At 39.6% G+C, this 14,589-nt stretch overlaps 1 protein-coding gene and 1 long non-coding RNA gene across 3 annotated transcripts; one reads left to right on the forward strand and one right to left on the reverse strand.

The window, feature by feature from the left end:
• The first annotated feature begins 128 nt into the window (after positions 1–128).
• Positions 129–9,981, forward strand: p3h3 (prolyl 3-hydroxylase 3). The gene is made up of 16 exons (XM_042489324.2): positions 129–855; positions 2,558–2,742; positions 2,873–3,031; positions 3,870–4,062; positions 4,172–4,303; positions 4,419–4,561; positions 5,146–5,235; positions 5,312–5,364; positions 5,447–5,526; positions 5,620–5,747; positions 6,289–6,384; positions 6,559–6,709; positions 6,855–6,972; positions 7,223–7,298; positions 7,803–7,943; positions 9,509–9,981. Exons 1-16 carry the CDS (start codon positions 561–563, stop codon positions 9,677–9,679), a joined length of 2,211 nt encoding a protein of 736 aa, XP_042345258.2. The 5' UTR covers positions 129–560; the 3' UTR covers positions 9,680–9,981.
• LOC148188276 (uncharacterized) lies at positions 657–13,700 on the reverse strand. Of its 2 annotated transcripts, none has more exons than XR_015777928.1 (5): positions 13,523–13,700; positions 8,548–8,600; positions 6,263–6,376; positions 5,579–5,709; positions 657–817 (listed from the first exon to the last, which is right to left on the reverse strand). It is a non-coding gene; the product is annotated as an uncharacterized LOC148188276 (long non-coding RNA). The 2 variants fall into 2 exon arrangements; XR_015777929.1 differs by having other exon boundaries at positions 13,492–13,562.
• Positions 13,701–14,589: the final 889 nt, after the last annotated feature.

Here is a 14,589-nt window from a genome sequence, read left to right on the forward strand (position 1 = left end):
TGCACATTTATTTATTTTTAATTTCTTTTATTTCATAGCCAAATTCATTAATTTCCTGCTCATGTTTATTTATTAAAATATATTAAAGTGTTTATTTAATATCGCTAAAATCACTGTTTAAAATCCAATATCCGATGTCTGCATGTGGAGAGTCTAATGACTGATAAATCACTGATACACGATGTTCACCAGACAATAGGTATTTTCAATTCAACCTGTTACTTCTATATTTACGGTAACGTCCGTTGAACTCACCCAGCTGCTTCCTCTCGCGGTCACATAGAGGTACTGCAACCTGACGTGCTTTTGAAAACATCGTCTCGCGTTAATTAGCTTAAAACGACCCAATATGTTACATTTATATGTTAAAACTAACGAAAATACCAGTCGGATAAGTTAACGAGGACTAGTCGTGGATACATCTTGTAAAATGATAGCCTCTACTTTCCTTAACCGGGAGGAAACTTTCTGTACGTCTCTGTCCTTCATTCCCCAAATATTTCCATAGTCCCTCCTCTTCTCCAAACTCCGTCTCCTCCGCAGGGTTTGTTTCTCGGACCATGGCGCTGCACTCCGATCATTTCACTGTATACGTGGCGTTTTATTTTGGTCTTTTAGCATTGCTAAATTTTACCTCTGCAACCCCAGGTGGAGGCAGCACTGGTGTTTCGTCTCTGCTGCAGCCGTATGACTTCTTGTATTACAGCGGAGTGCGGTCATATTTTGGTGGGGAGTGGGCGAAGGCTGCGGAGCTGCTGGAGAAAGCCATCGTAACCAAAGAGTCACTGCTCAGGGTCCGCAGGCAGTGTCATGATAACTGTGTGGAGGCAGGGAGAGAGGCATTCAATAAACTGGGTAAGTTATCAAGTTTTATATACTGTTTGTTTGTGTTGAGAGAGAGATGTAGTTTAGAGAGGGATGCAGTGATTCAGTGCTGGAGGTGCACCATATTCATTATTATGGTCTTGTTCAGTGGTTATTTATTGGTAATACCTTAATCCACATGGGCAATAAATGAATGAAATTCACTTTTCCATGATTCAATAAAAGCTCGTGCACAAGTCATGTTTACTTACACTATGGCTTTAGTATATACCAGCGGTCGACCTATATTGGTTTTTCAGGGCCGATGCCGATACCGATTATTAATAGCCTATTTAATGAGACCGATAAGCAATATTTGAAGCCAACATGCATTTACAATAAAATGAAAATATTTCAGTCGAAATTTCGAATTTGGAAAATAAACTGCAACACAAAGTTTTGTTTAAGTGCCTTTAGCAAATATTTAAGAAAAACTGAAACTTTCAACATCATATACAGCAATTTCCGTGAAACCTTTTAAAAATAAAGTTCAGTGAAAATTTAAATACAAAATGAATGAATGAAATAGCTCCCTGCCGTTTTACAAGGTAAAGTTCCTCCCATGTTGACATTTTCTTTGCATGTATTGCAGACTTCCTTACTTGGTGTTAGTTAAGTGTAATATGCACACTTTTTTAATTAATTTTATCGGCAATCTTTACAGTAAAACGCTGATACAGATAATCGGCAAAATGCCAATTATTGGCCACAATAATTGGCTAGGCCAATAATCTGTCAACCCCTAGCAGGTCATATACGTCAGCTGTCAGCACTCCAAAGAGTAATTGCTTTCCCTCTCAGATTTGTTTCCTTTCATTTTTAGAGCCCTCAAGAAAATTTGAATATATTCCCAAGGGGAAAAAATCATAATATGTAATAGAAATATTGTATTTTCTTTTATTTTCCCTATAACCATCTTGTGATCCATCAGATTTGTCTTGGGAACCACTGATTTATGCAGCGACTACAGATATTAGTATTAATGATTTGATAAAAACACATTTTTCTTTAAATTCTAACATTCAATTGTCTTCCTTTAGTTTATAAAAGTATTAAGTCTATCATTTTGTGGGGCTGGGCGATATGGAGAAAATCATATATGAAGATATTTTCGAGCAAGTACCATGATATCAATACTGCAACAACATTGTAAGGTTGACGATTGGTGTTTTCACAAAATATTTACACTATGGGATTTATGATGAATAATGTAATGATGAAGTGGATAAGAGAAATAACAGAACAGCTAAAACAGTCTGGTAAGTTCCAAAAAAATCCATCTCTTTGCTGTAATGCAACCTTTAAAAACAGGAAAAGACAAGACTCGTGGTATCCAAAATTAAGATGATATCTATATTAATATAATATCAATATATTGCCCACCCCAAGTAGTTAGTCAAACTAACTGTTCTAGGTCAAAGACAATTACTTGTCAGAAACTAGATAAGATTAGGCCTACTATAAAGTAGCTTCCCTTATTTGCTGTCCCTGAGTGTGTGGCTAAAATATGAGTATGACCTCCATAAGATAACTGCATTGCAAAATCAAAAAGGAGTAGAAAAACATAACTATGAAATAAGCTGAAATAAATAGTGTTTATTATCTAGACATTATTATCTTTTGTTCAAAGGACAGACAATGTTCAACAGTGTTTTTTACTCCCAAAAATGATTCAAGTTTTCTGTATTGTTAGACTCTGCAGAGGGGAGTCTGTGGGACCTCTGGACCTTGGATTGGATGCAGCAGAGGGCTGAATGTATGAGGTTCTGTATTGGACGCTCTGTCTCAACTACAGGACAGCTCCCTGTTTCTACTGACATAGAATATGAATTCAGCAGTCGCAACCCTTACAACTTCCTTCAGGTCACTTACTACAAGGTAAATTATTCTTCAGACATACTTTTAATTGTTGCTTTTCCGTATTACCTATTACATATTATCTTATTTCAAAGTGATATTTTAAGAGGCAGCTCAGTGTCTATACTGTGATTCTCTAACTGCACATCAGTTGGAAAAGCTGCAAAAAGCGGCATCAGCAGCTCATACCTACTTTGTGGCCAACCCGAGTCACTTAGAGATGAGGAACAACATTGAGAAGTACAGACGGATGGAAGGAGTGACCGACGACGCCTTCCAGGACAGAGAGCTGGAGCATGAGAAACACTGGGTGAGCAGGGAGGGGTGTTGTCTTTGTGAAGGAGTGGGGGATGAAGTTGAGGTGATTTTGCACATTTAATAATGCAGTAGTTAACTGAGATGTTTACAATTCCTTAGGCAGAAAAAATGTAATGTAATGTCCATAAACTGCACAGTTTTGGCTGCTAAAATATAGAAAAATAGGGACCAAATAAGGGAAGACAGAGACAATTTATGAAATAGTTGAGAGTCAAGCTTTCCATAGACTTGCTATTTGTTTACTGCGTATTAGAAAAGGTTAATAATTTACATTTTTCATTTCAATTCAGTGTGATTCTCTCTATGGGCTCAGAATTTTATATGGCCACTCAATACATTACCATTGTTTTTTGGGCTGTTCAGTGGAGCAAATCTAGCATCCATTTGCATATTTTACCAGCATTTTGCCGGTGGCTGTTGCTATTTTCCAATGCTTTCAAGTAAATCATTTTGTTTGGGTAAACAGGACTGAATTACTGGGTCAACTGCAGTAGGAAGGATTTGACAGTCTTCTCTGCTGCAGAGAAATATTTTGGAGATGTGAGTGTGGAAAGACAGCCATGACCTGAGGGACTGAATTCCTCTCTCTCTGCTTCACTTTCTCTTTTCTAATCATGCAACCCAAACTTGGCGTTACCTATTTGAGGCTTCTGTCTGAGCTTCTTGTTTATGAGACACACTTGTTAGAACAAGGTTAGGCTGGTTTGAAATGGACTTAAATGTTACGGCATGTCCCAAAATGTGTCCATCCTTTTTCAATGAACAGAACAAACTGTATCTTCTTCTTTAATCTAACTATGTCACTCTCTTTGACGTGTCGTCAAACACAGGCCCTGTATGATGCTGCACTTCAGTTTGAGGCCTCCTCTGACTGGGTGCGAGCAACGCAGAACTGGAAAGCGTGTGTGAATGAAACACTGCGGCAGACAGACGAGTGCAGGGTGCAGTGTGAGGTGGCCTCCCAACCGCTGCCAGAGGACAGGGGAGTGGACAGTGTTGATGGCGTGTATGAAAAGGCTGCAGGTATAAAAAACAACAAAGGCTCCTAAACTGCAGCTTGACTTTTCTGCTTTGAACGAGACAGACCATTAACAGAAAATACACATTTCCACTGTTTTTCTTTTCTCTTTAGTTCTTTCTCTCTCCCTGCTTTCGTGCCGGCAGTCCTGTGTGACTCAGGTAGCCACAAGACCGGGAAGGATTTCTGCTCAGGAGGACTTCTTGCCTACACAGCTGGAGCATCTGCACATTGCACAGTTTAAAGGTCAGCGCTCGGAGGTCAAAGTGAAGACCTGTGTGAATCGTCCTCTGGATTTCCATTACCTCACTATCATACCACAGTTATTTCTAAGTTATTTTGCATCCCTGCTTCCCCACAGCTGGTGACATTAGCGGAGCCGTGCAGACACTTCGCTCTCTTCTCCTGTTTTACCCCACTGACAAGGACTCCGTAGACAACCTGCAGCTCTACTATGAGACACTGGGAGGCGACACAGAGTCACCGGGCACACAGCCTGCTCAGGTACCAGGGCTCCCGAGGATCCTTCGAAAGTATTAAAGAGTATTAAATTCATAAGTTAGGGGGAAAAAGGCCTTAATTGTTGATTAAATGTCTTAAATGAATCTTTTAAATTAGAAATTATCAAGCTTTTTTTCAAGGCGAACCAAATGGATTCTTTATACCCTAATATGTTTGTTGTTTTCCACGTTTCACTCTAGAAAGTTTTAAATGATTTCAGCATTTGAATTACACCCTCTAACTTTTGAACTTGGCAAAAAGAATATTGCTTTATGCTGAGGTAAATCTTTGGGCAAAATCTTCTCTAATAAGTAATTGATGTCGGTTTATGTTTTTTTTTTCTTTCAATTTTAGTTTTTGTAAAATTGGCCTTAAATTTGACTTTGAGCAGCATTTAAAAGTCTTAAATCTAACTAGCCTTAAGCGATAGGAACGCTGAGATACACCTAATGGCCATTACATTAAAATCACTACTCTGGTGGTAATAATATGAGTTCCTGTTATGTTTTTACTTTATCATTAGTGTTATGGCATTTCAGACAGGCAGATTTCATATATCTAAATATTTGTGTGCTTTTGTCACACAGGAGATTGTCAGATACATTAGTCGCGCTTTGGAGGAGAAGAAGCTACTGTATTTCGGTATGGAAAACCTAGACTTCACTTTCACTGACCCAGTAAGTATTAGGCACACATACACTATTCTGATACACAAAATTACATCCACAAATTTAACATTTGCTCTCCATCCAGGATCTTTGGACTCCTGAAGATTTTGTACCTGAACCACTGAGGGAAAACTGGAGGTGAGAAAGACTTTTAAAAAATCATTTGGTGCCACGGACTTCAGTAAAATGTAATATCAACTGAGTATTATTATACTTTCAGAGCTGAAAAAGAGAAAATGAATGAGAAAATGAAAGAGGGAGAGCAGCAGGAGGAGGTGGATGACAGTGGATTTTTTGCAGGTGAGACAGTCGGTCGACCCTATTGATTCAAGCTGTAGTCGTCTACACTTACCAATTTCCCCTCTCATCCTTTCTCATTCGTCCTCTCTCTAGGTGGTCCAATCCGTCAGGTGGGTGTGACCATCACCATGGACGACGAGCTTCTGAACGGGACCAATCGTGTGGTACTCGACGGAGTCATGACTGAAAAGGAGTGTGACAAAATACTGCAGTTAGCAAAAGTAAGTTCAGATAGTTAAAGCGGTTGGCCTTTGTAAACAAAGACCTCAGAATTTTTCAATGTGCACCCTATTTTTCCATGTTTTTGTGTCCAAGTGACAATTAGACGCAACAATATTTGAAATTAGTGGAGTACTGAACAAGTCTAACCAAGTTTTGCTCAAGGAGAAGTCATGTTCTGAGGTCTTGCAAGTTGAGTTGTTGCAGGAAGACAACGACAAACGGACCGGATCAAGTGATCAAGAAAAAAAATTTTAATCTCTACAGAGAACTGTACAGTCAACAGAGCCTGTCAGGAACAAAAAAGAGCACATTTAGTGTACATAGACTGGCTATATTGCCCCATAGATTACATTGCAGCCTGATTCACAGTTGCCAGCTTCAGCACTCTTTGTCAGTACTGGGTCAGTTTCAAGAACTGTTGTTCCCATTTGTCACTTAGACACAAAAACATGGGAAAATAGGGCCTAGCTTTAAAATACAGAAGTTTTCTTTCAGTGGAAACAGAAACACTCACCTATAATTTTGTCTTGTCTCTGATAGTCTGCGGCATCTGCTGGAGATGGCTACCGGGGACGACGGTCTCCGCACACACCTCATGAGACGTTTGAGGGCTTGACTGTCCTCAGGGCTGTAAAGGTGAGACAATGTTTTAGAGTGAACCTGAATAACCTGCACACAATATTAATTAACTAAGTGTGATTGAAAATGAAAGAAACAAGCATCATGTATTGTCTCGCGGTGCAGTGATGATCTCATGCTTGAATGTGATTCACAAAGTTGTTTTTTCTCTCACATAATCTTCTCTCCCAGTTGGCTCAGGACGGCCTGGTGAACCAAACAGATGCCCGGCTGTTACATGAGCTGGGCGAGAGAGTGCGAGTGCTGCTGCACTCCTACTTCAGGAGCCCCACAGGACTCTTCATCTCTTTCACACACCTGGTCTGCCGCAGTGCCATCACAGGTAATACCAACATTAACCATACCTCTCTTCAGGGGGAAATAGAACAGGGCTAACCATGTAGAGCAAGTACAACTACAAGGACTAAAATACTGTGAACTTAAATGTTTTCTTTTGGGAAGTAAAATTGTGTTCTTTGATTTTCCAGGTGATCAGGAGGGCAGGCAGGACCTGTCTCACCCTGTCCATGTTGACAACTGTCTCCTTGAGCCAGAAACCAATCAGTGCTGGAGGGAACCGCCAGCATTCATACACAGAGACCTCAGGTACACAAAAAACATCGTAATCACTATGGAAACAAGCAGGGAAAACACAGCAGCCAAAAAGAAAAATTGCATTAGTAATGCCATGTAAAACTGTAAACATGTAAATCAAATATTTTAAGATCAGGTCTAAAAATGTGTTTAATTTATTTGCTTCAGCAGAAGAAGAATTATTTAATGAATTCAAGAATGTAATTTATCTTATTTTGCATTGTGGTTGTTTGTATGGCTGAATGAAATATTTCTTTTACAGTGCCATTCTCTACTTGAACAACAACTTTGATGGCGGAGAGTTGTTTTTCACTAACAGAGATGCAAAGACAGTGACGGTAAGTCAGTTTTCTTTTTTTTTAAAACATATAATATATGATTTTCACTGTAGAACAAATGACAAATTCTTTAAAAATAAAAAAAAACAAGTCCTAGGACTTCAACATTACCAGTAAAATAAAATATACATAAACACATCGATAGAGGTTCTACTGTTAAACTGTCAGATCATTACAATCCACTACCCTCTCTCCAAATTCTAACAAATATTTGAGCCTTGTCCTTATTAAATAACCTTAACGTGTCTAAGTACAATACATTCATCAGCTTTTATACTCATGTCATATGTTGGTGCACAGTCTGACTTCCACATAAGTAGATTACATTTTCTTGCCACAACCATACCAAAAGACACGGCCTGAGTTTTAAACTCGCCTGCCAAAGGTGACACACTCATGGCACTAAGGACAGTGACCAGTGTGTTACGTTAGTGAGTCACTTTCAGACTGAATCTCAGCTTATATCTGAGCTCACTTCCCTCAACCTCTTTCCTTTTCTTCCAGGCTCGAGTAAAACCCAGCTGCGGACGAGTGGTGGGCTTCTCCTCAGGTCCCGTAAATCCACATGGTGTTACTGCAGTGACCAGCGGCCGGCGGTGCGCGCTGGCCCTCTGGTTCACAAAGGAGAAGCTCTACAGGGACATGGTGAGCATCATGAAAACATAAAACAGTGACCTTATTCTCAGGTCGGACCTGTCTCCTGCAGTCATGTGGTCGTTCATGTCGTGTCACTGTGGTTGGATAACAAGACCAGCCGGGGTGCAATGCAAATTTTATGGTTGGTTTCGGGCTTTGATTATACCGCGTCAGCGTCCTTTAGGTTTATCGTATATTCACTTCAGTCACCATATCATTTTGTCAGCCAGACATGTTAAAGAAGTATTATTTGGTACATTTCAGTCATTTCAATCATTATATACGAATCACATCCCGGAGCAAAAAATGAAGTGTCCTCATTTGGAAAAAAAATACCAGAAGCTCCCCTTAAGAGTGGCTGTTTATTAATGAAAGAAAGATAATCTTGAAATAGATACAGTAGCTCATCCAGTTCAATGCTGACCAATGTTTAGCATCAAGCAGACTTTCTAACTCAGTGGTGTTAAATATATGGCCCACGGACCGTCAGAACCGGCACGCCAAAGAGTCCAGTCTGGCCTACTGGATGATTTTAGCACACCTGATATTGATGCATATGCAAAGACTAAGAGGCACCAGGTTTCAGATACAAGTTAAACAGTGAGTAGCCTACCTGATGTAAAATGTAGATCCACAGCCTTTTCATCCTGACCAGAATGCACTTCTCTGAAAAAGAATACTTAGTGGTCATATTTAAAGATATTGACCAGTTTGCAAAATGTTTGCAATCAGCAGCTTCAGTGCAAAAGGATCCGTGTCAGACTTTTATCTTAAAACAATATTTATGAAACCCGGCACTGCCAAAACTTTTCATTTGTAACTGGTTTGAAAAGCGAGAGATAACTTAACCCGCCTCCTCAACAGCCTTCACTGTAGCTTGGTGTGTTGGTGCCAGCATTACTACACAGGAGTGGGGATGTATAGAAAAAGGCACATGTAATGACAGTGTGCAGTCGATCGACTTTTTGTTGAAATCCTCTTTTGTTAATAGATGAACATTTTCAGAAAGAACTTCTTTACGCTAAAAGAAGGGCAAAAAATTGCAGGTGTTGTTATTTATCAGTTGAATTGGACTGTATGTGGCCCATGAACTAAAATGAGTTCAACACCCCCGATCTAACGCATCTTCCCAGTGACTCTATGTAACTTTTAAAAAGGAAGAAATAACACAAAATGGATTTTTACCATAAAAACTGCATTTGAAACATCTCTATCCCTTCTTTTTTGCCATTTAAATAGCAGAGCTAGCCTTTACCAATCTCTTACAATGTTAGTTTATATCGAGAGATACATGCTCAAATTTTAAACACAAGGATAAACTAGGCCCTTAGGAACGCAGTGATGACCTCAGGCCTCCTTAATAATTTCACTTACTACAGAAGAAGAGAAAAAAAGGGAAATTCAATTAATTGGTCTTAGAATATTCATCCAGAGAGCACAGGGATATGAATTCAAATTACTCTAACAGGAATAAATGCCAACAGTGGACTTTCAAACCTGCGTTATACACCATTGTAGCCACTGAAAGTCAATATCTTCTCTGGCATTGCTCTGCTTTTGTTTCTCTCCCTCAGGAGCGAGAGGAGGCAGAGGCCCTGTGGGCTGCAGACGGACACAGTGTGGTGAAAAAGGACCCAGAGGAGAAAGAGGGCAGCGCCAGCCCCAGCAAAAACGCTCGGAGCCAAGCACCGAAAGACAGGAGCAAAGTGAGAGGCAGGGTGACGGGAGGCAAAGACGAGCTATGAGAGCGAGAACAAACCTGACAGACTGAAACAAACTGGAATACATTTTCACCTGCGTCCAGTTTAGTGGGCCAGTCCACCATCGTCACCGTCACATCAACCATGTGCATGTCACTCTCTTCATCTTTCTTTTTTTAATATATAAAGCTGCCTGCCTGTTTGTATATACTGTATTTATACTGTATATGGGGAAACACTGTCCTTTCCTCACTTTGACGTCAATCTGTACTTTTATTAAGCAGCTTTACTGACCGATGTGACTCCCTTTAAAACTGAGGGGAATAAAAGAAATAAATGTGACTCTACCAATGTTGCATCGTTACTATATACAACAAGTTCTTGGACTTTTATCGCCAGAGGAGAGGACAAAAAAGTTTAAGCAAGGCTGTGAAATCTATTAAGTAATAACCTCACATCCTCTCTGCTGTCTTAAAATAAGAAAAAATAGATGGTTAATACTTTTCTCAGTCTCTTCCTATCTGTAAATAGTAGAAGCATGTGATGAGATATCAGATTAGACAGAAACAGCAGTAGGAAACTGTAAAAGTAGTTACATTAGCGCAGTACATCAGAAACTACAGTTTGGCGCAGTAAGAGGGAGAAAAGGGAACAGAGAGAGAGAGAGAGAGAGGTGCACACGGAGGAAAAAAAGGATAGAAATAGAGAGATTACCGTTAATCCCTCATAAATGAGTGCATTTGTTTATGAAGCTTAAAAACTCTCCCATTTAGAATATGGAATAATAATCCAACGAGAGATCATTTAATCATTCACGTCCAGCAGAGTGACACTCGACCACCCACTTCCATCTTATCCTTCCCATTACAACCAGTACCTCCTTATCAGCCCCCCCACCCCACCCCCTCTGCTTTAGTGCATTAAGTACTGAGTCAAGTACTGTTTATGGCCCATATTAACACTCTCACTCCCCCCTGTGTTATAATCCCTGGTCGCTGCAGAATTGGGTCGGCAGGCCCATTTAATGGAACCTTGGTTTTAACCTTTTCCCTCCCTCACGCGCCGAGGCACCCTAAAAGTCTGCATTAATCTCGTCTAAAGTAGGTGTTATGTCTATATAATGCATCCTAGATATCCTCACACTAAGCAGCCCGGGTGGCTGCTGCTCTAATTACACACTTGGCAGATGAGCATGAAATTTACAGCTGAATGATGTCATATTTCCATATTGTATGTGATTAGCAGAAATTATGTAAGGCCTGGCAGCATAGTTATAAAACTGAAATCACAGCATCCTGTTGTCATTATAACTGAGTGCTGTGCGTAGAGAGTAGATGACATGATCGCTCATCCGTCATGCTGCACTTTCACACATTAACAATTTTACTATTTGTGGCCCAAACAAATCATTAAGTGTCTGATTATTTTTGCTCTTCCTGTGTGACATCTTTTTTGAGTGTAATTGTGACGTGAAATTCAATGGGAGGATTTAGAGTCATGATTCCACATCTATGTCACAGTAGTTTTATGTGACTGACCGATATGGCATTTAATCCCACAACCCCTCCTCACTTCACCCACTTACACCCCATTTATTCCAAGCAAGGTTAAAGAGATAGCTCACCCCAAAATCACAAATCTATATTTTTCCTCTTACCTGTAGTGCTGTTTATCAGTCTAGATTGTTTTGGTGTGAGTTGCCAAGCGTTAGAGGTATTGGCTGAGGAGATGTCTGCCTTCTCTCCAATATAATGGAACTAGATGGCACTCGGCTTGTGGTGCTCGAAGCGCCAAAAAATTAAATCTGAAAAACTCAACAGCACTGTCTCTTTCCAGAAATCATGACCTGCTTACTCAAGATAATCCACAGAACTTATTGCAAGCAGTTTTTGTAGGAACTATTTTATTTCTACCAAACTACACCTGCCAACTGTATCACTGCACAGAAGGAAGTGTGCATCTACTTGACAAGAGGCTTGTATTTGTCACAGTTTCAGATGTAAACATAATAGTGTCCCCCTCAGCTGAGCTGTAACATTAGCAAGCACAGTAATGCTAGGTAAGTTAGCAGTAGATGCACACTTCCTTCTGTGCAGTGATGTGGTTCAGTTTATTTCAGTAGAAAGAAAATAGTTCCTATGTGAAACTGCTCACAACAAGGTCTGTGAATTAACTTGAGTAATTGGGTCATGATTGGGTCACATCTCTACGGGTGATATCTCCAACACTCTGCAACTCACACCAAAACAATCTAGATTGATAAATAGCTCTACAGGTAAGAGGAAGAATATGTATTTTTGGTTTTTGGGTGAAATGTCCCTCTAAAGGTTCAGTGACCCTTACCAACAATGAGTTATTGTTGGTACAAACCTCACATTACATGGCCACAACAGCTAAGCTACTAATAGTAAAATAAAATGCTTTATAGTAGGGATAAAGCAGGCAACACTGGTCTTAAAATAGTAACCCAAAATAACTCCCTCCCTCTTTCTGTGTTTTTACCCTGTCCAGTGTCAGTGCGCCTGCTAACAAATCCTTTTCTTTTTCCCTCGTTTTGGTTTTTCTCTCGGTTTTTACGCTCCATCTCACAGCAGTGCCCTCAGCTCCATTTCTCCAAATCCAGGGTCAGCTCAGCCAAAACGGCTGCTTCTGTCGTCACTGCGCTTGAGTGAGTGAGTAAAGGTCAACACTTTTAAACTACAGCGCTGAATTTGTTCACACTGAGACATAAAATAAACACAGGAAGTAGGCAACACACACAAGCACAAAGCAGGGCCTTTGTAGCATGTGTGTGTGTGTGTGTGTGTGAGAGAGAGAGAGAGAGAGAGAGAGAGAGCAGCAAAAGCTGTTTTATCATCCAAATCTTTTTCCTTAAGGGTTTGAACAGAAAGTAATAATGTGATACTTGTAAAAAACATTCCTTTACTTTTGTCCTCCTCCTACCAGGAGAACAAAAGGTCACAGTCAGCTACAGTGCGATCTTGAGTAGTATAGTGAGAATTCACGTGTCTAATTTCATTTACTTTTCCTTGATTATCTACATTTGAGAAGCCAAGAATGCATGCAAGTATTTTTTTTAAATGCTGTTATGTTGAGATTGTGGATTTATTAATTTCATTTCTCAAGAAAATAATGTTTATCAAGAGTGGTGGTGTCTTTAGAACTGTAGCTACAAATTAAAACTAAAATTCAAATAAAACCCATTATTGATCAGCACATCAAACTGTACTTCAATCAAGAAGGTCTAACACTGGCAGAGTTCTGAATCAGTTATGAGTCCTCCATGACTATTATGATGGTGATCTCAAGGACTAAAATCAGCTTTGATGAAAAGAAACCAGATACCCATTTTTCGAGTTTTCCATAATTATCCCGTGATCTCCAGAAAACAAAAGTCATCTTTGTGCGATACATTATTTTGTTATCTCGAGAATTCAGGCTTTTGCTTTCTCAAGAACCAACATAAATTAACTCCAGAAAAGGAGTGACGTTATCTTGTAATGAAATAATTAACTTGCGATTTTGAGATAATGGCATGAAAAAAAAAATGCATTACATACTGCATAGCATCTACCATTAAAAAGCAGGAGACAGAAACGACTCCAATATGCTAAATAACATATTGCTCATATTTTGTAAACTGTATACTTTTGAAAGCATTGGATGGGCAAACTTTTTAACATTATTTACACATTGACAGCTTGTTTCACCACGATTGGTCCAGACACAATGCACATGATGCAAAAGTAAACATACTGTAGCTGCAGGCGACTGCCTCTCCTGACTGTTAGAGGATCAGTGTGAAAATGTCAGAGAGAAACAGATCACCTCTTTTCTGAAGGACCAGTTAAACTTACCAGTGGAAACGGTTTTGAGTATCTCACTCACCAGACTCACAGAACCACCTTTCTTCCTGAAAGAGCTCCCTCATGATAGTCAGTCTGAGCTGTGCTGTTTCATAACGAGTGCAGGTGATTTACATTGTTAGATAACGAGCAACAGCTGTCAGCTGCACACTCTCTAATGAGCAGAGGCGAAAATTAAAAGAGGAACCTTTGAGTTGAAAACTTAAAGGGCCGTCTGGGTGACCCTTGGGTGTGACGTCAGATGAAAAATGACAAAAGAGAGAAAATTGTATTTTGACACTTAGAATGAAGAGGACATACACTGTAGGCAAGGCAGCTTTATTTGTACAGTGCATTTCATACAAGAGGACAATTCAAAGTGATTTCAGAGCAATAAAATATAAAACATAATAACACAGATTTACAATGAAAAAGTAAAATTAAGAAAAGATTTTCTTAGAATTTAGTTGGGGTTTTCTTTACTAAACATAATTACATTTAAAAAAAAAAAAAAAAGTGCAGACACGAGGTGCAAAGATAAAAAAAAAAGTTTGCAGTTGTTCGTTGATGGAGTAAGCAGTGTCAAAAAAGGAACGTTTTTAGCTTTGACTTAAAAGTGGTCAGATTTTGGCATCATGTGGGTAGTTATTCCAGGTTTGTACTGCATAATAACAAAACGCTGCTTCACCATGTTTTGTTCTAACACTTCGAAAGGTCAGTAAGTTGGCTCCAGATGTCCTGAGGGCCCTAGAAAGTTCATATTTCACAAGCATGTCAGATATATTTGGGCGCTGAGCCACAAACAGCAAAATTTTGAAATCAATTCTCTGTGTGACAGGTGAGGATTTTCACTGCAGTGCAATAGCTAGTTATAGTAGCACACACCCTGTATGCTGTAAGTTTGTGTCCATGCCTGTTGGCACTGTTTGCGTAATAAGAATGAACCAGAAAGACCTCTCTCCTGGATTGTGCAGTTCTTCTCTTTATCACCACTGTACCCTGTCTGATCTCCGCTCTGCCAATCTCCCTCCCTGTCCAAAAACTTTCTAAAATTAGCTTCACCTCGGGTTTACAAAACACAAACCCTGCTGCCAGTCATAGATCTTTTAC

Source organism: Plectropomus leopardus, chromosome 11 (assembly GCF_026936395.1).
Source record: "Plectropomus leopardus strain MGB_pleo_1.0 chromosome 11, ASM2693639v1, whole genome shotgun sequence".
Lineage (NCBI taxonomy): Eukaryota > Metazoa > Chordata > Actinopteri > Perciformes > Serranidae > Plectropomus > Plectropomus leopardus.